Source organism: Salmo trutta, chromosome 17 (genome assembly GCF_901001165.1).
Source record: "Salmo trutta chromosome 17, fSalTru1.1, whole genome shotgun sequence".
Lineage (NCBI taxonomy): Eukaryota > Metazoa > Chordata > Actinopteri > Salmoniformes > Salmonidae > Salmo > Salmo trutta.
Genome location: NC_042973.1, coordinates 10,998,157 through 11,023,156, shown reverse-complemented (window position 1 = coordinate 11,023,156; position 25,000 = coordinate 10,998,157). Strand labels below are relative to the sequence as shown.

Genomic DNA, 25,000 nt, shown 5'->3' with positions numbered 1-25,000 from the left:
TACTCTGCCCCCATCTCTCTCTATACTCTGCCCCCTCTCTCTCTCTCTCTCTCTCTCTCTACTCTGCCCCCTCTCTCTCTCTCTCTACTCTGCCCTCTCTCTCTCTCTCTACTCTGCCCCCTCTCTCTCTCTCTCTCTACTCTGCCCCCTCTCTCTCTCTACTCTGCCCCCTCTCTCTCTCTACTCTGCCCCCTCTCTCTCTCTCTCTCTCTCTACTCTGCCCCCTCTCTCTCTACTCTGCCCTCTCTCTCTCTCTCTCTGTCTCTCTCTCTCAACAGTCTTGAAAGAGTTCCCACATATGCTGAGCACTTGTTGGCTGCTTTTCCTTCGCTCTGCTGTCCAACTCATCCCAAACCATCTCAATTGGGTTGAGGTCAGGTGATTGTGGAGGCCAGGTCATCTGATGCAGCACTCCATCACTCTCCTTCTTGGTCAAATAGCCCTTACACAGCCTGGAGGTGTGTTTGGGGTCATTGTCCTGTTGAAAAACAAATGATAGTCCCACTAAGTGCAAACCAGATGGTATGGCGTATCGCTGCAGAATACTGTGGTAGCCATGCTGGTTAAGTGTGCCTTGAATTCTAAATAAATCACTGACAGTGTCAGCAGTCACCAGTTCTGCATCAGATGACCTGGCCTCCACAATCACCCAACCTCAACCCAATTGACATGGTTTGGGATGGGTTGCACCTCTCTCTCTCTTTCTACTCTGCTCTTCTCTCACTCTACCCTGCCTCCCTATCTACTCTACCCCTCTCTCTCTCTAGTCTGCCTCCCTATCTACTCTGTCTCCTCTACTGTCTCTCTCTACTCTGTCCCTCTACTCTCTCTCTACTCTGTCTCCTCTACTGTCTCTCTACTCTGTCCCTCTACTCTCTCTCTACTCTGCCCCTCTACTGTCTCTCTCTACTCTGTCCCTCTACTGTCTCTCTACTCTGCCCCTTTACTGTCTCTCTCTACTCTGTCCCTCTACTGTCTCTCTCTACTCTGTCCCTCTACTCTCTCTCTACTCTGTCTCCTCTACTGTCTTTCTCTACTCTGACCCTCTACTGTCTCTCTCTACTCTGTCCCTCTACTGTCTCTCTCTACTCTGCCCCTCTACTGTCTCTCTCTACTCTGTCCCTCTACTGTCTCTCTCTACTCTGTCCCTCTACTGTCTCTCTCTACTCTGTCCCTCTACTGTCTCTCTCTACTCTGCCCCTCTACTCTCTCTCTACTCTGTCCCTCTACTGTCTCTCTCTACTCTGTCCCTCTACTGTCTCTCTCTACTCTGTCCCTCTACTGTCTCTCTCTACTCTGTCCCTCTACTGTCTCTCTCTACTCTGTCCCTCTACTGTCTCTCTCTACTCTGCCCCTCTACTGTCTCTCTCTACTCTGTCCCTCTACTGTCTCTCTCTACTCTGTCCCTCTACTGTCTCTCTCTACTCTGCCCCTCTACTGTCTCTCTCTACTCTGACCCTTTACTGTCTCTCTCTCTCTCTCTCTCTACCTCTCTCTCTACTCTGCCCCTCTCTCTACCTCTCTCTCTACTTTCTGATCCACGCCCTTACCTTAAAAAAAAGGTGACCAAAGGATGCATATCTGTATTTGCAGTCATGTGAAATAAATTCATTAGGCCCCAATCTATGTATTTAAATTGGCTGATTTCCTTATATGGGCTGTAACTCAGTAGAATCTTTGAAATTGTTGCTTTGCTACAGGAGGGACTGGTGAACTTCACAAAATAGATGGCATCATGAGGATTGAAAATGATGTGGATATATTGAAGCAACATCTCAAGACATCAGTCATGAAGTTAAAGCTTGGTCGCAAATGGGTCTTCCAAATGGACAATGACCCCAAGCATACTTCCAAAGTTGTGGCAAAATGGCATAAGGACAACAAAGTCAAGGTATTGGAGTGGCCATCACAAAGCCCTGACCTCAATCCCATAGAAAATTTGTGCGCAGAACTGAAAAAGCGTGTGAGAGCAAGGAGGCCTACAAACCTGACTCAGTTACACCAACTCTGTCAGGAGGAATGGGCCAAAATCCATCCAACTTATCGTGGGAAGCTTGTGGAAGGCTACCCGAAACGTTTGACCCAAGTTGAACAATTTGAAGGCAATGCTACCAAATGCTAATTGAGTGTATGTAAACTTCTGACCCACTGGGAATGTGATGAAAGAAATAAAAGCTGAAATATGTCATTCTCTCTACTATTATTCTGACATTTCACATTCTTAAAATAAAGTGGTGATCCTAACTGACCTAAGACAGGGAATTTTTACTAGAATTAAATGTCAGGAATTGTGAAAAACTGAGTTTAAATGTAGAGTGCGCAGGGAGAAACGGGGAGAAAGAGAGGACGCTGGGAGAAACGGGGAGAAAGAGAGGGCGCAGGGAGAAATGGGGAGAAAGAGAGGGCGCAGGGAGAAACGGGGAGAAAGAGAGGGCGCAGGGAGAAATGGGGAGAAAGAGAGGGCGCAGGGAGAAACGAGGAGAAACGAGGAGAAAGAGAGGGCACAGGGAGAAACGGGGAGAAAGAGAGGGCGCAGGGAGAAATGGGGAGAAAGAGAGGGCGCAGGGAGAAATGGGGAGAAAGAGAGGGCGCAGGGAGAAACGGGGAGAAAGAGAGGGCACAGGGAGAAACGGGGAGAAACGGGGAGAAAGAGAGGGCGCAGGGAGAAATGGGGAGAAAGAGAGGGCGCAGGGAGAAACGGGGAGAAAGAGAGGGCACAGGGAGAAACGGGGAGAAAGAGAGGGCGCAGGGAGAAACGGTGAGAAACGAGGAGAAAGAGAGGGCGCAGGGAGAAATGGGGAGAAAGAGAGGGCACAGGGAGAAACGGGGAGAAAGAGAGGGCGCAGGGAGAAACGGTGAGAAACGAGGAGAAAGAGAGGGCGCAGGGAGAAACGAGGAGAAACGGGGAGAAAGAGAGGGCGCAGGGAGAAACGGTGAGAAACGGGGAGAAAGAGAGGGCGCAGGGAGAAACGGGGAGAAACGGGGAGAAAGAGAGGGCGCAGGGAGAAACGAGGAGAAACGGGGAGAAAGAGAGGGCGCAGGGAGAAATGGGGAGAAAGAGAGGGCGCAGGGAGAAACGGTGAGAAACGGGGAGAAAGAGAGGGCGCAGGGAGAAACGGTGAGAAACGGGGAGAAAGAGAGGGCGCAGGGAGAAACGGGGAGAAACGGGGAGAAAGAGAGGGCGCAGGGAGAAACGGGGAGAAAGAGAGGGCGCAGGGAGAAACGGGGAGAAAGAGAGGGCGCAGGGAGAAACGGGGAGAAAGAGAGGGCGCAGGGAGAAACGGTGAGAAAGAGAGGGCGCAGGGAGAAACGAGGAGAAAGAGAGGGCGCAGGGAGAAACGGGGAGAAAGAGAGGGCGCAGGGAGAAACGGGGAGAAAGAGAGGGCACAGGGAGAAACGGGGAGAAAGAGAGGGCGCAGGGAGAAACGGGGAGAAAGAGAGGGCGCAGGGAGAAACGAGGAGAAAGAGAGGGCGCAGGGAGAAACGGGGGAGAAAGAGAGGGCGCAGGGAGAAACGAGGAGAAAGAGAGGGCGCAGGGAGAAACGGGGAGAAAGAGAGGGCGCAGGGAGAAACGGGGAGAAAGAGAGGGCGCAGGGAGAAACGGGGAGAAAGAGAGGGCGCAGGGAGAAACGGTGAGAAACGGGGAGAAAGAGAGGGCGCAGGGAGAAAGGGGAGGAAAGAGAGGGCGCAGGGAGAAACGAGGAGAAAGAAGAGAGGGCGCAGGGAGAAACGGGGAGAAGAAAGAGGGGCGATGGAGAAACGGTGAGAAACGGGGAGAAAGAGAGGGCGCAGGGAGAAACGGGGAGAAAGAGAGGGCGCAGGGAGAAACGGGGAGAAAGAGAGGGCGCAGGGAGAAACGGTGAGAAACGGGGAGAAAGAGAGGGCGCAGGGAGAAACGGGGAGAAAGAGAGGGCGCAGGGAGAAACGAGGAGAAAGAGAGGGCGCAGGGAGAAACGGGGAGAAACGGGGAGAAAGAGAGGGCACAGGGAGAAACGGGGAGAAAGAGAGGGCACAGGGAGAAACGGGGAGAAAGAGAGGGCGCAGGGAGAAACGAGGAGAAAGAGAGGGCGCAGGGAGAAACGGTGAGAAACGAGGAGAAAGAGAGGGCGCAGGGAGAAACGGGGAGAAAGAGAGGGCGCAGGGAGAAATGGGGAGAAAGAGAGGGCGCAGGGAGAAACGGGGAGAAAGAGAGGGCGCAGGGAGAAACGGGGAGAAAGAGAGGGCGCAGGGAGAAATGGGGAGAAAGAGAGGGCGCAGGGAGAAACGGGGAGAAAGAGAGGGCACAGGGAGAAACGGGGAGAAAGAGAGGGCGCAGGGAGAAACGAGGAGAAAGAGAGGGCACAGGGAGAAACGGGGAGAAAGAGAGGGCGCAGGGAGAAACGAGGAGAAAGAGAGGGCGCAGGGAGAAACGAGGAGAAAGAGAGGGCGCAGGGAGAAACGGGGAGAAAGAGAGGGCGCAGGGAGAAACGAGGAGAAAGAGAGGGCGCAGGGAGAAACGAGGAGAAAGAGAGGGCGCAGGGAGAAACGAGGAGAAAGAGAGGGCGCAGGGAGAAACGAGGAGAAAGAGAGGGCGCAGGGAGAAACGGTGAGAAACGAGGAGAAAGAGAGGGCGCAGGGAGAAACGGGGAGAAAGAGAGGGCGCAGGGAGAAATGGTGCCATACTGTATTTATGTTGTATATTAGGACAATAACGTACACAATCCCAATAGGCCAATATCTCAATTAAGAGGTGTTTTAATAAAATAATATGCAGCTGTTTTTGTGACCTGAAAAATGTTTCATAACAGACACATGCATTCAGTCTGGCATCCCTTTTTTCAAGCCCTCTCATAGCCCTCTACCAAGAACATCCTGTTCCACCAATGATAATGACAGAATTCATCTCTGTACAATGTCACATTTACAGCGCTCTGAAAGGATGCTGGAGATCGTCTAGTTGAAGCTGTCCTATATCCATTGATTAGTCACAGAATGATTGGACGTGGAATGTGGTTGGAGTGAAACTATCCATCTGTTCTGTACAGAATGTCACAGTCAATGCTGTCAGTTCTGTGGTGTACATTGACCCATAATGCTATCGCTATGGCAGACTGAGGATGCAAATGGGATTGGAGTATGAGGATTAGTGACAAATCCTCTGTCTGAACCTGATGTGTAATGTCATACCCAGTCTGCCCTCAACGCCCCAGAGAGTAGCTATAATCACCACAGTTCATTTGCTGGGCTGAACAAATCCTATAGTTTTTTTTTCTCATGGAGAAATGGAAAACACTGGTAAGATGCTTGAGGAGGGTGGTCACGTGCGCTAGCAAGACAGAAGTCCTGGGTTCGAGCCTCAGTGTGTGCCGACTCAGGAGGAAGCGGTACTTGCTTAGCAAGCAGCGTAACAACAAACGGAAGCCCAGCCGCGAACTGCCCAGTGACACGGGCCTAACAGACGGGCTAAATTACTTCTATGGTCGCTTTGAGGCAAGCAACACTGAAGCACGCATGAGAGCACCAGCTGTTCCGGACGACTGTGTGATCTTGCTCTCCGTAGCCAATTTTTTTATGTTTTAAATTTTATTTCAACTTTATATAACCAGGTAGGCTAGTTGAGAACAAGTTCTCATTTACAACCGTGACCTGGCCAAGATAAAGCAAAGCAGTGCGACACAAACAACAACACAGAGTTACACATAGAATAAACAAACATACAGTCAGTAATACAATAGAAAAAGTCTATATACAGTGTGTGCAAATGAAGTAGGATAAGGGAGGTAAGGCAATAAATAGACCATAGTGGTGAAATAATTACAATATTGGCTGAATGTGCAGAAGATGAATGTGCAAGTAGAGATACTGGGGTGCAAAGGAGCAAAATAAATAACATTATGGGGATGAGGTAGTTGGATGGGCTATTTACAGATGGGCTATGTACAGGTGCAGTGATCTGTGAGCTTCTCTGACAGTTGGTGCTTAAAGTTAGTGAGGGAGATATGAGTCTCCAGCTTCAGTGATTTTTTTTTCTCAGTTCGTTCCAGTCATTGGCAGCAGAGAACTGGAAGGAAAGGCAGCCGAAGGAGGAATTGGCTTTGGGGGTGACCAGTGAAATATACCGGCTGGAGCACGTGCTACGGGTGGGTGCTGCTATGGTGACCAGTGAGCTGAGATAAGGCGGGGATTTACCCCAGCTTTGTGAGTAAAACCTTTAGACAGGTCAACATTCACAAGGCCGCAAGACCAGACAGATTACCAGGACATGTACTCGAAGCATGCGCTGACCAACTGGCAAGTGTCTTCACTGACGTTTTCAACCTGTCCTTGACCGAGTCTGTAATAACTACATGTTTCAAGCAGACCACCATAGTCCCTGTGCCCAAGAACACCAAGCTAACCTGCCTAAATGACTACCGACCCGTAGCACTCTCGTCTGTAGCCATGAAGTGCTTTGAAAAGCTGGTCATGGCTCACATCATCACAAACATCCCAGAAACCCTAGACCCTCTCCAATTTGCATACCGCCCCAACAGATCCACAGCAATTTCTATTGCACTCCACACTGCCCTTTCCCACCTGGACAAACGAAACGCCATAGTGCCCTCAAAGCTCATCATTAAGCACCTCCCTCTGCAACTGAATCCTGGACTTCCTAATGGGCCGCCCCCAGGTGGTAAGGGTAGGCAACAACACATCTGCCACGCTGATCCTCAATGCCGGGGCCCCTCAAAGGTGCGTGCTTAGTCCCCTCCTGTACTCCCTGTTTAACCATGACTGAGTGGCCAAGCACAATTCCAACACCATCATTAAGTTTGCCAACGACACAACGGTGGTAGGCCTGTACACCAACGATGATGAGACAGCGTATAGGGAGGAGGTCAGTGACCTGGCAGTGTGGTGCCAGGATAACAACCTCTCCCTCAACGTGACCAAGACTAAGGAGATGATCGTGGACTACAGGAAAAGGAGGACCAAGCACGTCCCCATTCTCATTGACAGGGCTGTAGTGAAGCAGGTTGAGAGCTTCAAGTTCCTTGGTGTCCACATCACCAACAAAAATATAATGGTCCAAGCACACCAAGACAGTTGTGAAGAGGGCACGACAAAACCTATTCCCCCTCAGGAGACTGAAAAGATTTGGCATGGGTCCTTAGATTCTCAAAGTTCTAGAACTGCACCATCGAGAGCATCCTAACGGTTGCATCACCGCCTGGTATGGCATCTGCTTAGCCTCCGACCGCAATACGCTACAGAGGGTAGTGCTTACAGTCCAGTACATCACTGGGGCCAAACGTCCTGCCATCCAGGACCTCTATACCAGGCGGTGTCAGAGGAAGGCCCTAACAATTGGCAAAGTCTCCAGCCACCCTACTCATAGACTTTTCTCTCTGCTACCACACGGCAAGCAGTACAGGAGCGCCAAGTCCAGGTCCAAAAGACTTCTTAACAGCTTCTACCCCCAAGCCATACTTCTGCTGAACAGGTAATCAAATGGCCACCAGACTATTTGTATTTTTTGTACGCTGCTGCTACTCGCTGTTTATCATCCATGCATAGTCACTACCCCGCCCTACATGTACATATTACCTCAACTAACCTGTACCTCCGCACATTTACTCGGTACTGGTACCCCCTGTATAAAGACTCGTTATTGTTATTTTATTGTTGGTCTTTTATTTTTTGGGGTAAATATTTTCTTAACCAACGACGCAGTTTTAAGAAGGGCTTGTAAGTAAGCATTTCCCGGTAAGGTCTACACCTGTTGTATTTGCCGCATGTGACAAATAAAATGTGATTTGATCCTTTACATATACACCCTGCTAACATCCTCATTCCTAAACTTTGTTTATGCATGCATACTACAGACATCAACATATTGTCTGTGCTCTATGTACACAACCTGCATCATCATCTGTCATATGTAACAACACCTCAACGTGAGATGAGCCAACACACTGAGAGTAGAGGAGCCTAGCAGGCAACAGAGCCAACACACTGAGAGTAGAGGAGCCTAGCAGGCAACAGAGCCAACATACTGAGAGTAGAGGAGCCTAGCAGGCAACAGAGCCAACACACTGAGAGTAGAGGAGCCTAGCAGGCAACAGAGCCAACACACTGAGAGTAGAGGAGCCTAGCAGGCAACATAGCCAACACACTGAGAGTAGAGGAGCCTGGCAGGCAACAGAGCCAACACACTGAGAGTAGAGGAGCCTGGCAGGCAACAAAGCCAACACACTGAGAGTAGAGGAGCCTAGCAGGCAACAGAGCCAACGCACTGAGAGTAGAGGAGCCTAGCAGGCAACAGAGCCAACACACTGAGAGTAGAGGAGCCTAGCAGGCAACAGAGCCAACACACTGAGAGTAGAGGAGCCTAGCAGGCAAGAGAGCCAACACACTGAGAGTAGAGGAGCCTAGCAGGCAAGAGAGCCAACACACTGAGAGTAGAGGAGCCTAGCAGGCAACAGAGCCAACACACTGAGAGTAGAGGAGCCTAGCAGGCAAGAGAGCCAACACACTGAGAGTAGAGGAGCCTAGCAGGCAACAGAGCCAACACACTGAGAGTAGAGGAGCCTAGCAGGCAACAGAGCCAACGCACTGAGAGTAGAGGAGCCTAGCAGGCAACAGAGCCAACACACTGAGAGTAGAGGAGCCTAGCAGGCAAGAGAGCCAACACACTGAGAGTAGAGGAGCCTAGCAGGCAACAGAGCCAACACACTGAGAGTAGAGGAGCCTAGCAGGCAACAGAGCCAACGCACTGAGAGTAGAGGAGCCTAGCAGGCAACAGAGCCAACACACTGAGAGTAGAGGAGCCTAGCAGGCAAGAGAGCCAACACACTGAGAGTAGAGGAGCCTAGCAGGCAATAGAGCCAACACACTGAGAGTAGAGGAGCCTAGCAGGCACCAGGCAACATTAGCCAAAACACTATGTTAGCTAACTTCCACAGTATGCCTTGGAGGCATTTTCCAAATGTTGTTGACTACAGCCCTTCATTCAGCCTGACTGACCCCAGCACATCACACATCCACTACTCTCTACACTGGTTAAGTCGTCAACCAGGGCCGAGTCTACTGGTGGTCCAGTGTTACCGATTGATTGTCAGGCCCCTGGTACTGTATAATGGGACTGAAATCACTTTTCAGAATCAGAGTAAAGCTCAGAATTCTTCTGAGAGAAGGAACAGGGCAGGCTACTGTGGTGAGCCAAGCGGTCAGGTAATAAAGCCAAGCAGTCAGGTCTCACAGGTGCCCAATAAGCAAATCCTGATTTTGTGTGTACTGATGAGAATCTAGTGCATTTCAGCTACTCATGTTGTTGAATAATGTTCTTAGGTGTTCACTGAGTCCCCTGATAACTTGTGTTTTACGTCCAAGAGAGTATTCAGACAATAGTATGATGAGCCACCCACGCCAAGCTGGTGTCCTCTGTTTACACCCTAACAGTTGGCCGAGGCCCACGGCCCCCATTCTTTCCCCTGTTGGACACTGTGGTGTTTGTCAATGAAGTGGGGAGCGATATTGCAAGCCCAACCGAAACAATATTCTCCTGCCCCTCGCTGTTGCGCAATCTGTCCTCTCAACATTAGCTTCCCTTCATCTCTGTATGAATTAGCTTCCGCAATCTCCCCCCCCCCCCCCCCCGTGCAGACCAGTCTGTTTTCACCACGATGGATGACAAAGACCAGGGAGCACTCAGTCACTTGAAATGTTCACACACCGAGGTCAATGAAAAAGATTTTTCTCTCTATTTATAATCTACCTGGCTGCTTGAATCCCGGTCCAACTGATACAGTAGTCAGCTCACAACCCCCAGCAGCTGGACCTCTAATAATCTCTGCTGTTCGTTCATCTAATGCTACCTGCTGGCCGCTGATTTGTAGGAACATCCACCGGGATATACAAACAACAACATGCGCCATGCGGACGTGCTGACACAGATCAAACCAATCTCTTACTGCACAGGACCTGGTTCCTAATATCTGCTCTGAAGCCATATATTGTAGGAATTGTCAATGGTGAATTAGTTTGGCCATTTGCCATTGGCAGTTAATTGAACTGGCTTTGAAAGTTCTGTTGAAACCTTCTCTATGACCGTGCTGGTGTCCTGGGGTCCATCCCGACACGTTGCACTCATCACAGGGAAATGTGTAAACATCTGTGTCCGGGTCACACAGATCCGAAGGTGGTTAGATGGTAGTTCAGGACAATGCGGATGTTTTGCTGCTTTTTCCTGAGGAAATAGATGGTGTTGCTGTCATGACCTTGGTGTCTGGGAACATGGCAAGCTAAATCATCATAGTGGTTTGTCACTGCTGGGAACATGGCAGGCTAAATCATCATAGTGGTTTGTCACTGCTGGGAACATGGCAGGCTAAATCATCATAGTGGTTTGTCACTGCTGGGAACATGGCAGGCTAAATCATCATAGTGGTTTGTCATTGCATCATTGATGTCTCATATCTTTATAGCACAGATGTGCATCCGTGTGTCAAACATATCGATGTGGTTTGCCTGTTAAAATAACTTGATGTGCTATATAAGGAAATAGCTAACTCGGTATCCTGGTCCCAGATCTGTTTGTGATGTCTTGTCCTGTGGTCATTGTCATGCAAAACGTGACCAGGCTGTTAACACAAGTCTACATCTACGCTCTCTCTTATCTGAATTCCAAGGTTGCTGTAGTCTCCTGCTGACTGCACCTGGTCCTGTGACTCTGTGTCCTTGGCTGAGAGATGCAGATTAATCCTAGAAAATCTCCAAGGTCCTGGGCGTCTTTATTTAGAACCAAAATACAACGTCATTGCGGTAGAGAACAATCGACTGTATACTCAGTGGATTGGAGGAGCACAGCGTCTCTGGCACAGGGGGTTATGGGTTCAAGTCCCTCAAATCTGGTACTTTTACATTTTGCATTGCATAAATAACTAATGACCTCCTCTGAATGTGATGCCTGAATATCGGGACAGTGCTGATGGAGACAATGTCTTCAACCGGAAATGATGAACACCTCAGTCACGTGATTGATCGTCAACATGAGAGCGTTGCCATGTATATTTCTCACTCTCTCTCTCAGCCAATGACACCCAGTGATTCATGAGGAGGCCAAGTGCGTAGTACAGTGTCCCCGGTGCTGGGTTCTGCCAAGTGGGCTGTATCTCTGAGAGCAGAAGCAGGCCTTCAGAGACAGATGGGAGATAGGCCCACTCATGTTGCTCTGAGAAATTACACTCTCTGTGTGATGAATGTGCTCACAGGAACAGTTCATACTGCAACTCCACGGGGGCACCGGCAAACATATACAGCACACATACAAACACACGTTGGGATGTGCACGTGGACACACTCTCACACTCAAGCAAGCACGAACACATACACATAGTAGCTTGGCATCATGTTAGCATCTCAGTCCTGCTACACAGGATGTGTCTGAAATGGCAGACCTCTACATAGTCCACTACTTTTTAGCGGTAGGAAGTTGTGCACTGTTAGGGGAGTAGGGTGCCATTTGGACTGAAGCTACAGGGAGGAGCTGTGAACTGACCTAGTTGTTAGTGCCCTCCCAGGCAGTTGAATGTTATGCTTATTGCAGGACCAACTGGTAGATGTGTTGTTTCACTCTCTCATTGATCACCGTTCCTGTCAGTAAGACCATTTGCAGTTACTGTATGTTGCTGGAGGACCGTTTTTGAACACTTTATTTGTGCTCTATAGTCTACATACAATAACTTCTCTTTTGATCTCATGCAGTGCTGTGAAAAAGTATTTGCACCCTTTTTCATTTTCTCTACTTTTTTGCGTATTTTTGATACTGAATGCCATCACATGTTCAACCCAAACCTGACATTAGATAAATGGACCCTGAGTGAACAAATAACACAATGATTACATACTTCTTTCATTTATTTCCTTAAAGTTATACAACACCCAATGCCCCTGTGTGAAAAAGTAATTTCCCCCTTACTCTCAATAACTGGCTGTGTCACCTTTAGCTGCAATGACTCAACAAACACTTCCTGTAGTTGTTGATCAGTCTCTCACGTCACTGTGGAGGAACTTTGGCCCACTTTTCCATGCAGAACTACTTTAACTCAGCGCCATTTGTCGGTTTTCATGCATGAACTGCTCGTTTCAAGTCCTGCCACAACATCTCAATTGGGATTAGGTCTGGGTTTTGACTAGGTCATTCCAAAACTTCAAATGTTTTCCTATTTCACTATTTTAATGTAGACTTGATTGTGTGTTTTGGATCATTGTCTTGCTACATGACCCAGCTTCACTTCAGCTCAGACGGAAGGCTTTACATTCTCCTGTAGAATTCTCTGATACAGAGCAGAATTCATGGTTCCTTCTATCGTCCAGGTCCTAAAGGAGCAAAGCATCCCCAAACCATCACACTACCACCACCATGCTGGACCGTTGGTATGAGGTTCTTACTGTGGGATGCAGTGTTTGGTTTCCACCAGGCATAATTGGACCCATGCCATCCAAAAAGTTATACTTTTTACTCATCTGTCCATAGAACATTCTTCCTTCCAAGAGTCTCGATGATCATCCAGGTGCTTTTCAGCAAACTTGAGTCAACTTTTTGGACGAGATGGGTCCCATTTATGTCTGGAGAAAAAGCAAACACTGCATTCCACAGTAAGAGGTGAGAGACTGATCAGCAACTACAGGAAGTGTTTGTTGAGTCATTACAGCTAAAGGTGGTACAACCAGTTATTGAGTGTAAGGGGACAATTACTTTTTCACACAGGGGAATGGGATGTTGCACAACTTTGTTCATAAAAAAATATATGTATTTGTAAACTCAGGTTCCCTTTATCTAATACTACATTTTGGTTGAAGATCTGATAACATTCAAAATCAAAAATATACAAAAATAGAGTAAATCAGAAAGGCGGCATATACTTGTTCACTGTACATGTAAATTGTCTTATCAATATTATAGATTTCCCTGTTTCTAAGCTGAGTAGTTCTGCAAGACACCGCTGTGTTGCATGTTAGAGGTAACAGACTCTTGGTTTATGAATGGGAACCACACTATGATCTGCTTCCCTTACAGGTGAGCCACGCAACTTTGACCCGAGCTTCAGAGGACCTATCCATAACAGGTACTGTACTCACTGGTCAACTCCAACTTCCCTTGCATGTTTATTTGGACTTTTTCAGCTGAAGAAGCTATAGAGACATTACATTTACATGTTAGTCATTGATCAGACGCTCTTATCCAGAGCGATTTACAGTAGTGAGTGCATACATTGTAATACGCACTGGTCGCCCGTGGGAATCAAACCCACAACCCTGGTATTTCAAGTGCCATGCTCTACCAACTGAGCCACACGGGACCAGACATGTACAGTAGTAAGCTTGTAATAAGCGGCATGATGGACGTTCAGCAGCCAATTGATAGTGAGGCCTAGATTCTTCTTTACAAAAGTGTTATTTTTTTCTCTCTCCTTTTTTCTCTGCCCCAAAGATATACCTATAGTCATCTTGTAAAACTGACCTAGAATTTAATTGTGCATGCTTTCAGAACCACACTGTTTCATAAGCTTCTTTGCGTGTCAACACATTGATCGTTTGCCAGACAGTGTTAATCGAGAGAGGCTGAGGGCTGGCAGGTCTCTTTGCTACATCACACAGATCAATGGCTATTAGTCACATGGTGGTCTGGAGTTTACACACTCACATATCATAGGGAGTTTAGCGCGTCAACTGTAATATAAGATCCTCTTTTGACCTATTTTCATTTAACAAGGAAGCAGTCAGAGGTTGAATGTTTGACCTTTATCTGGCCCATTGACCAATGCCATGTTGCTATGTCTTGTTTGCATTTGTTTGGTTCTCACTTGACTATGTCATCTCACAAGACAACATAGTAAACAACATTGGTAACTTAGTATGCAGCTGCGTATGTCTGATAGCCTTTCAAAGTTGTGCTTATTCTCTTTGGACCACTGAAGCGTATCATTACTTCATACTGTAGAATATATTCAAGACCAGTTTCACAAGCAGGTGGGAAAGCATGTTCAGGTCCTCCTGAGCCTCTCTATCCCACCCTCTCCATCTCCTCTCTATCCCACCCTCTCCATCTCCTCTCTATCCCACCCTCTCCATCTCCTCTCTATCCCACCCTCTCAATCTCCTCTCTATCCCACCCTCTCAATCTCCTCTCTATCCCACCCTCTCAATCTCCTCTCCATCTCCTCTCTATCCCACCCTCTCCATCTCCTCTCTATCCCACCCTCTCAATCTCCTCTCCATCTCCTCTCTATCCCACCCTCTCCATCTCCTCTCCATCTCCTCTCTATCCCACCCTCTCCATCTCCTCTCAATCTCCTCTCCATCTCCTCTCTATCCCACCCTCTCAATCTCCTCTCCATCTCCTCTCTATCTCACCCTCTCAATCTCCTCTCTATCTCCTCTCTATCCCACCCTCTCAATCTCCTCTCCATCTCCTCTCTATCCCACCCTCTCAATCTCCTCTCCATCTCCTCTCTATCCCACCCTCTCCATCTCCTCTCTATCCCACCCTCTCAATCTCCTCTCTATCCCACCCTCTCCATCTCCTCTCTATCCCACCCTCTCCATCTCCTCTCTATCCCACCATCTCAATCTCCTCTCTATCCCACCCTCTCCATCTCCTCTCAATCTCCTCTCCATCTCCTCTCCATCTCCTCTCTATCCCACCCTCTCAATCTCCTTTCCATCTCCTCTCCATCTCCTCTCAATCTCCTCTCCATCTCCTCTCTATCCCGCCCTCTGCATCTCCTCTCTATCCCACCCTCTCAATCTCCTCTCTATCTCCTCTCTATCCCACCCTCTCAATCTCCTCTCCATCTCCTCTCTATCCCACCCTCTCAATCTCCTCTCCATCTCCTCTCTATCCCACCCTCTCAATCTCCTCTCCATCTCCTCTCTATCCCACCCTCTCTATCCCACCCTCTCCATCTCCTCTCTATCTCACCCTCTCCATCTCCTCTCTATCCCACCCTCTCCATCTCCTCTCTATCCCACCCTCTCTATCCCACCCTCTCAATCTCCTCTCCATCTCTTCTCTATCCCACCCTCTCTATCCCACCCTCTCCATCTCCTCTCTATCTCACCCTCTCCATCTCCTCTCTATCCCACCCTCTCCATCTCCTCTCTATCTCACCCTCTCCATCTCCTCTCTATCCCACCCTCTCCATCTCCTCTCTATCCCACCCTCTCTATCCCACCCTCTCCATCTCCTCTCTATCCCACCCTCTCCAGCTCGTATAACTCCTACATCTGTGTGGACTAAGTGAAGGCACTTTTATGTTTCTCTTGCTTGTAGGCTTTTTTAATTAGAACTGGGAGAGAAGTGAAGCTCACTGCCAAAATGAAGTCCGTACCTGTGGTTAACAGTTCTCCAAGAGTAGAGAAAATGGGCACATATTGTAGCTTTCTGACTAATTCTGCCTACAATTATGCTTTTGTACGAGCGGCATATCAATCTGAAAAGTACTTCTGAATAATGTATGAGTTGAAATAATGTAATTGACAGTGAACAGTGGACTGCACATCTTTTTAGTCAAGGCAGGAAAGTAAAAAAAATTAAAAATAAACATTCAAAACCCTCCTGCCTTCCATTGCTATCCCTGTTGGCTCTCCAGATGGTTAGACATTTCCCAGTGTGTTCCAGCATGTGGGAATCCTTTCTCCCAAACTCTCTCCCTGTTAATTCTCATTATGTGCTGGAGACAGGCGGCCGGTGGTGACACACCAGAATGGCACCCAGGCTACTCTGTAGCAGCGTCTAACCAGTTATCACCACCACACCAGAATGGCATCCAGGCTACTCTGTAGCAGCGTCTAACCAGTTATCACCACCACACCAGAATGGCACCCAGGCTACTCTGTAGCAGCGTCTAACCAGTTATCACCACCACACCAGAATGGCATCCAGGCTACTCTGTAGCAGCGTCTAACCAGTTATCACCACCACACCAGAATGGCATCCAGGCTACTCTGTAGCAGCGTCTAACCAGTTATCACCACCACACCAGAATGGCATCCAGGCTACTCTGTAGCAGCGTCTAACCAGTTATCACCACCACACCAGAATGGCATCCAGGCTACTCTGTAGCAGCGTCTAACCAGTTATCACCACCACACCAGAATGGCACCCAGGCTACTCTGTAGCAGCGTCTAACCAGTTATCACCACCACACCAGAATGGCATGCAGGCTACTCTGTAGCAGCGTCTAACCAGTTATCACCACCACACCAGAATGGCATCCAGGCTACTCTGTAGCAGCGTCTAACCAGTTATCACCACCACAGCCATGGCTCTCTAAGTGGAGTGAGCTTTACGAATAATACACTCTGTCACACAGCTTCACATGGCATTGCAAGAATACCAGCCAGTATTCACTGCCTCACAGCATGTAGACTAGCAGCACACACAAACACCAACCCAGCAGGTGGAAAGAACTTGTTCTAGCCGATTGGCTTTTGGTTCAGATATGGAGGGAGATCTAAGGCAGGCCAGGTTTGGAAATCAGAATGGGTTTAGACTAGGAAAGGAATTTGACAGTGGACCACATTTGCATTCCGGCTGCGTTTGCTTCTCGTAGATAAAAGAGACGTTGTTTTTTTTCTCTCCTTTGGCATCTTCCTTTCAGCGTTCACCTTTGAATGACTCAAAGGTGGTTATTTGTATTAGCTGTGTAGTGCCAGCTTTGACTTTGCCTTAATGAGGTAGTTTCTAGGCCCTGGGGGGTTGGGTAGAAGACAGGGAAGACTGACCTCACAGTAAGGCAGTGAAGAGGTGTTAGAAGGTCTGCTTCGGAGTCCCACCCCCTGGATCTCAGCGACTAATCACCCATAATTCCTAGCTACCCGCTGGTCCACTACAGTACCTGACTCAACTCCTAACAGCTCTTGTTCCTTGCCTTGAATGAAATGAAAAAGTAGTCCCTCATCTCTTTTTTAATACAGTGTTTAATATTAGAGCAGGCAGTGCCTGAGGTGGCATAGCTCCACTTCACACTGTATCAAATTAACCATCTCTACATGAAGCCTCTACAGGAATGTAGTCAGTGTGATGGAGTTCTGCCTCAACTCCCTTTGTCTGGGTCTGTTTTCAAAATGTGGCATAGCCTTTGAAGTCTGAGTTCCTGGTCCATCCCCGGTACACACTATTTTTCAGATGTTGCCGTACTGGATTTACACAGTATTGTTGAGACTCACATCCATGAGCTACTTGCTATGGGCGTCACTGCTATTAGCTTCACGTCTGACATTTGGACCAGCGATGTCAACCCCATGAGCATTATGAGTCCGACAGCACCGTGGGTCCACGAGGATTTCATACTGAGGAAAGATGTATTGCATGCTCAAGAATGTGCTGGTTCTCATATCGCTGCTGCCATTTTTCAATGGCATTTGAGAACATGTTTGAAACATGGAAACATAAACACTCCTAGCTCCATTAGAAAAACTGACTGGAGAAATAAGCTAAACTGGGTCTGCAGCAGATGTGATACCCTCTGTCAGGGCATTGAAATGCCTGCTCAACAAAACTGCCCACACAGACCGTGGGGTTAAAACTTACAAAAGTACTCGAGGCAGTGAACAAGCGATTTGGTGGCATTCTCTCTGAGTCTCTTTACTGTGTCGCCACCATGCTTGGTACAAGGACCGCTACTTCGATGTAGACAAGGAACAGGGTTTACGTGAAATGTTACAGACACAGCTGGACAAGATGGAAATGGACACAGTGACAGTACGTACCGAGAAAGAGAGGCCACGGACAGACAGAGATGAAACTTCACTGCTTGACATGCATGATGAAATCCTGGTTGAGAATGAAACTACTGAACAAAACAGCACAGCAAGTAAGTGAAATAAGTAGGTTTTGATTATGTTTTACTGGTGATGGGGACATACGTAAATGCCAATAATTTACTTGTGTATGTGTGTGTGTGTGTGTGTGTGTGTGTGTGTGTGTGTGTGTGTGTGTGTGTGTGTGTGTAACCTTTATTTAACTAGGCAAGTCGGTTAAGAACAAATTCTTATTTACAATGACCGCCTACCCCGGACGACGCTGGGCCAATTGTGCGCTGCCCTATGGGACTCCCAATCAAGGCCAGATGTGATACAGCCTGGATTCAAACCAGTGACTGTAGTGACGCCTCTCGTACTGAGATGCAGTGCCTTAGACCACAGTGTCCGTGTGTGTGTTAACTATTTAACTCTACTAGAATGCTTAAAAGGCTGCTAAAATGTAAAATATTGGATATTGATAACTGCCATAAATGTCGTATCGGTGCATCCCTCCTCGCAATAACATCTGCTAACCATGTGTATGTTTTTCAAAAGCAAAGTCAAACTGCTGCCACTTGAACAGAAAACAGTGTCATCCACACAATATGTCTCCCAATGTCATTGACATAGGTAATAAACCACAACTCGGCACACCCGAGCACAACTCTACGGTGTCCGACTTACAACCCTTGCCTTAACACACAGGGTTTGAATTGACAGTTTTTGTGGGTAATGGTGTCTTTGACAGGAGGATGCTGATCTGAACAGATGGTCTATGGGTCAGCCATTAGCTGGAGGGGATTTATGGGCAATATAATTTGAGGAGATATCTCAAATTGGACGTTCACAATTTAATTATGATGTCTCCAGACTTCATGTAATTCAGATGAGATTGGTGATAGACATTTAATTCAGCAGTATTATAGGTCTGTACTTTTGGATCTCATCTATTTACTGTAAAATCAGAAAGTATTCACACCCCTTTGACTGTTTTCACATTTTGTTATGTTACAGCCTACATTTACAATGAATTAAATGTTGTTTTGTTTGGCCTACACACAATACCCCATAAAGTCAAAGTGGAATTATATTTTTAGACATTTTTATTAATTATTTCAAAACGAAAAGCTGGAATGTCTTGATTCAGTAAGTATCAAACATCTTTGTTATGTCAACCCTAAATTAGTTCAGGGGTTAAAATGTGCTTAAAAAGTCACATAATAAGTTGCATGGACTCACTCTGTGTGCAGTAGTAGTGTTTAACATGATTTTTGAATGACTACATCATCCCTGTACCCCACACATACAATTATCGGTAAGGTCCCTCAGTCAAACACAGATTCAGCCACACAGGTTTTCCAATGACTCGCAAAGAAGGGCATTTATTGGTAGATGGCTAAAACAGTTTTAAAAAGCAGACATTGAATATCCCTTTTAGCATGGTGAAGTTATTAATTACACTTTGGATGGTGTATCAATACACCCAGTCACTACAAAGATACAGGCGTCCTTCCTAACTCCATTGCCAGAGAGGAAGGAAATCGCTCAGGGATTTCACCATGAGGCCAATTGTGACTTTAAAACAATTACAGAATTGAATGGCTGTGATAGGAGAGAACTGAGGATGGATTAACAACATTGTAGTTACTCCACAATACTAACCTAAATGACAGAGTGAAAAGAAGGTAGCTTGTACAGAATACAAATATTCCAAAACTTGCATTCTGTTTACAACAAGACACTAAAGTAAAAATGCAATCAATGTGGCAAAGAAATTAACTTTATGACCTGAGTAGAAAGCATTATGTTTGGGGCAAATTTAACAAACCACATCACTGAGTACCACTCTTCACATTTTCAAGCATGGTGATGGCTGCACCATGTTATGGGTATGCTTGTCATGGGCAAGGACTAGGGAGTTTTTTATGATAAAAATAAACCATTTAGAACTAAGCACAGGCAGGATCCTAAAGGAAAACCTGGTTCAGTCTGCTTTCCAACAGACACTGGGGGGAAAATTCACCTTTCAGCAGGACAATAACCTAAAACACAAGGCGAAATATACACTGGAGTTGCTTACCAAGACAGCATTGAATTTTCTTGAGTGCCCTAGTTACAGTTTTGAGTGAAATCGGCTTGAAAACAGAATATTTTGTCTAGATCAGTGGTTCTTAACCTTGTTGGAGGTACTGACCCCCACCAGTTTCATATGTGCATTCACCGAACCCTTCTTAATTGGAAAAATGGCTCTCTTCACCTTGAATTCAGCGAGCGTTGTGTTCTTGTATTGTCCATCTCCATGCAGCTTAAGGAAGTGTTCTCTTAGTTTTGCCGGTGCTAGACTAGAATTGCTCAACTTGGCATTGCAAATCATGCAGTTAGGACGCTGACTCTCATCACGTTCCGTTATACATGTGAATCCATATTGTACATATTCGTCCGACCACTTTCTTTTTTTGCTCGACATAGTTAGTATGAAGGGATTAAAATATTAAGAAAGAAATCACACGACGTACCATCACGACAGTCACAATTCGACTACTGAGCGCGCCAAATTCCCTGCAGCACAGATAGGCCAAGCGATGTTGCGTGATCACCTGCAGCCAATGATGGCCAAGCGGGGCTAGTCATCACGAATCATATGAGTCGGGTGTGTGTCTTGACCTCCGCCGAACCCCTGGGGTTCGATCGAACCCAGGTTAAGAACCACTGGTCTAGATTGTTGAAAAAAGGACAAATCCATTTTAATCCCACTTTTTAACCCAACAAATTTGTAGAGAATGTCAAAGGGTGTGAATACTTTCTGAAGGCACGGTAACTGGGAAGGAATCTCAATCGTCTTTATTGTTGAACTCCAACATGCCCCACTTTCACATAACAACTCATTAGAGTGGAATGCTAATGCAGTGGCAATTACCTACGGTATTTATGTAGGGCCATAAACATTCTGCTTAATTGCAACAGCACTTTGCAAAACATTCCAGGATAATTTGTGATGCAAAGCTTAAACTGTGCAATGCCATCTAAATCAGTTTAAGAGCCACATTTAGTTACCTAAACGTTTGTGCATTTCTAGCACGCAATGACTACGTCAAGCTTGTGACTACAACCTAGTTTGATGCATTTGCGGATTGTTTTGGATCGGGATTTCAAACAATAAAAAAACATTAAGTAAATCGCAGGATTTGCTGTGATATTAATAGGAAATTCATAATTTGATCTAATTGAGCTGTAATTTTAAGATTAGTTATACAAGAAGAATTACAAAATATTGACCTCTTGATTTTGTAAAAAGTAACGGTTAGCAAAATCAGGTAACTTGTCAATGTCAACTTGTTTTGACATATTGTTGTTTTTTGCTGTGTAGGTTGTGTATTTTGAATGATTTACGACATTGCGATTAATCAAAAGTGAGATTAAGGTGGTAAGGCAATAAATAGGCCATAGTGGCGAAATAATTACAATTTAGGAATGAAACACTGGAGTGATAGATGTGCAGAAGATGAATGTGCAAGTAGAGATACTGGGGTGCAAAGGAGCAAAAAATAAATAACAAAATGGGGATGAGCTAGTTGGTTAGGCTATTTACAGATGGGCTGTGTACAGATGCAATGATCGGTAAGCTGCTCTGACAGCTGATGCTTAAAGTTCGAGAGGGAGATATAAGACTCCAGCTTCAGTGATTTGTTTGCAATTCGTTCCAGTCATTGGCAGCAGAGAACTGGAGGGAATGGCAGTCAAAGAAGGAGTTGGCTTTGGGGGTGACCAGTGAAATATACCTGCTGGAGTGCGTGCTACAGGTGGGTGTTGTTATGGTGACCAGTGAGCTGAGATAAGGTGGGGCTATACCTATAAAAGACTTATCGATGACCTGGAGCCAGTGGGTTTGGCGACGAATATGAAGCAAGGGCCAGCCAACGAGAGCGTACATGTCGCAGTGGTGGGTAGTATATGGGGCTTTGGTGACAAAACAGATGGCACTGTGATAGACTACATCCAATTTGCTGAATAGAGTGTTGGAGGCTATTTTGTAAATGACATCCCCGAAGTCAAGGATCGGTAGGATAGTCAGTTTTATGAGGGTATGTTTGGCAGCATGAGTGAAGGAGGCTTTGTTGCGAAATAGGAAGCTGATTCTAGATGTAATTTTGGATAGGAGATGCTTAATGTGAGTCTGGAAGGAGAGTTTACAGTCTAACAAGACACCTAGGTATTTGTAGTTGTCCACATATTCTAAATCAGAACCACCGAGAGTATTGATGCTAGACGGGTGGGTAAGTGGGCGCGGGCAGCAATCGGTTGAAGAGCATGCACTTAGTTTTGCTTGCACTTAAGAGCAGTTGGAGGTCACGGAAGGAGGGTTGCATGGCATTGAAGCTCGTCTGGAGGTTTGTTAACACAGTATCCAGAGAAGGGCTACATTCAACCGTTCAAAAGTTTGGGATCACCTAGAAATGTCCTTGTTTTTGAGAGATTGTCCTTGTTTTTGCAGATTTTTTTGTCCATTAAAATAGAGGAACTCTGCCTAGAAAGCCAGCATCCCGGAGTCACCTCTTCACTGTTGACATTGAGACTAGTGTTTTGTGGGTACTATTTAAAGAAGCTGCCAGTTGAGGACTTGTGAGGCGTCTGTTTCTCAAACTAGACATTGCTTATTGCTTCTTTAGCAGCACAACAGTTTTCAGCTGTGCTAACATAATTGCAAAGGGGTTTTCTAATGATCAATTAGCCTTTTAAAATTATAAACTTGGATTAGCTAATACAACGTGGTATTGGAACACAGGAGTGATGGTTGCTGATAACGGGCCTCTGTACGCCTATGTAGATAGTCCATAAAAAATCTGCCGTTTCCAGCTACAATAGTCATTTTACAACAATAACTACACTGTATTTCTGATCAATTTGATGGTGTGCTCCTCCTGCTCCTCCTTGCACAAAGGCGGAGGAAGCGGTCCTGCTGCTGGGATGTTGCCCTCCTACGGCCTCCACATCTCCTGATGTATTGGCCTGTCTCCTGGTACCGCCTCCATGCTCTGGACACTACGCTGACAGACACAGCAAACCTTCTTGCCACAGCTCGCATTGATGTGCCATCCTGGATGAGCTGCACTACCTGAGCCACTTGTGTGGGTTGTAGACTCCGTCTCATGCTACCACTAGAGTGAAAGCACCGCCAGCATTCAAAAGTGACCAAAACATCAGCCAGGAAGCACAGGAACTGAGAAGTGGTCTGTGGTTACCACCTGCAGAACCACTCCTTTATTGGGGGTGTCTTGCTAATTGCCTATAATTTCCACCTGTTGTCTATTCCATTTGCACAACAGCATGTGAAATTTATTGTCAATCAGTGTTGCTTCCTAAGTGGACAGTTTGATTTCACAGAAGTGTGATTGACTTGGAGTTACATTGTGTTGTTTAAGTGTTCTCTTTATTGTTTTGAGCAGTATATTTTGGAGTAAGAAGTAGGAATAGATGTTTTTGAACACTTCTACATCCATGTGAATGAGAACATGATTGTGGATAATCATGAATGAATCGTGAATAATGAGCGAGAAGGTTAGAGGCACAGATCATAGCCCTCAAATGCTAACCCTAATTTGTTGTAGCTTCTGAACGGCATCTTACTCTTCATTATTCATGATTCATTCATGATTTTTCTTAATGATGTCGTTATTAAGATTCATTTAGAAGTGTTCAGAAACATCTTAACTGCTCACTTAGAAAGAAAAAATTACTCAACATTGGTATTGGTACGGCGTTAGGATCCCCATTAGCTGCTGCAAAAGCATCAGCTACTCTTCCTGTGGTCCACATAAACATGACACAATACATAGTAGGGAACATTATTAGTCAAGGACTGAAATACATACATTTAAGACGTCACACATAGCCTAAATATCAGTACATACACATAATATCTAGGTCAAATGCATAATGCAGTGAAAATTACAATACAAGATATATAAAATGTCTGTCCCTTCACAGTCCCCTTTTCTGCAGTAAGGTGTTTTTTTTATCTGGTTTTATTGCTAGCTTGAGTTAACTGGGGTGGCAGAGTTCCATGTTGTTATGGCTTTATTTATACTGTGCGTTTCCCAGCCTCTGTTCTGGACCTGAGGACTGTGAAGAGACCTCTGGTTACATGTGTTGTGTTGTACTGATGAGTGTCTGAACTGTGTGTATCTGTTCTGGACCTGGGGACTGTGAAGAGACCTCTGGTTGCATGTGTTGTGTTGTACTGATGAGTGTCTGAACTGTGTGTATCTGTTCTGGACCTGGGGACTGTGAAGACACCTCTGGTTGCATGTGTTGTGTTGTACTGATGAGTGTCTGAACTGTGTGTATCTGTTCTGGACCTGGGGACTGTGAAGAGACCTCTGGTTGCATGTGTTGTGTTGTACTGATGAGTGTCTGAACTGTGTGTATCTGTTCTGGACCTGGGGACTGTGAAGAGACCTCTGGTTGCATGTGTTGTGCCGATGAGTGTCTGAACTGTGTGGTGTGTACATCTAAGTGCGATACATGCTGCTTTGTTCTCGACCTACTTCAATGTCCCTCTTTGCCACACATGACCAAACAGCTGGGCAGTAGTCCAGGTACGACAAAACTAGGGCCTGTAGAACCTGTCTGGTCGACTGAGATGTCAAGAATACAGACCAACACCCTATCATTGACAGATCTCTTCCCATTTTAGCAACTATTGAGTCTATATGTTTTGACCATGACAGTTTACTATCTAGGGTTACACTCAGCAGTTTAGTCTCTCCAACTTGCTAAATCGGCACATTATTCAATGATATATCTAAATGAGGTTTAGCACCCGGGGGGGACTAGCAACATAAAGTGCTTTAATTTCTACGCTGTAAAACAGATAGTGCCTTTAGAATGTATTCATACCCCTTGACTTATTCCACACTTTGTTGTTATAGCCTGAATTCAAAATGGATTAAATTGATTTCGTTTCTCACCCATCTACACACACACAATACCCCATAATGACAAAGTGAAAACATGTTTTAGAAATGTTAGCAAATGTATTGAAATGGAAATACAGAAATATCTCATTTACATAAGTATTCTCACCCCTGAGTCAATACATGTTAGAATAAACTTTGCCAGCAATTACAGTTGTGAGTCTTTCTGGGTAAGTTTCCAAGAGCTTTGCACCCCTGGATTGTACAATATTTGCACATTATTCTTTTTTAAATTCTTCAAGCTCTGTCGAGTTGGT

General features: G+C 46.2%; 1 protein-coding gene across 2 annotated transcripts in view; it reads left to right on the top strand.

Annotated features, from left to right (window-relative positions):
- The window catches only part of slc44a5b (solute carrier family 44 member 5b), an 84,469-nt gene that overhangs the window by 6,681 nt on the left and 52,788 nt on the right, over positions 1 to 25,000 (top strand). For both annotated transcript variants that reach the window (XM_029695618.1, XM_029695617.1), the window contains exon 2: positions 13,040 to 13,088. In XM_029695618.1, coding sequence (XP_029551478.1) covers positions 13,040 to 13,088 — 49 coding nt within the window. The remainder of the gene's footprint in view (positions 1 to 13,039; positions 13,089 to 25,000) is intronic.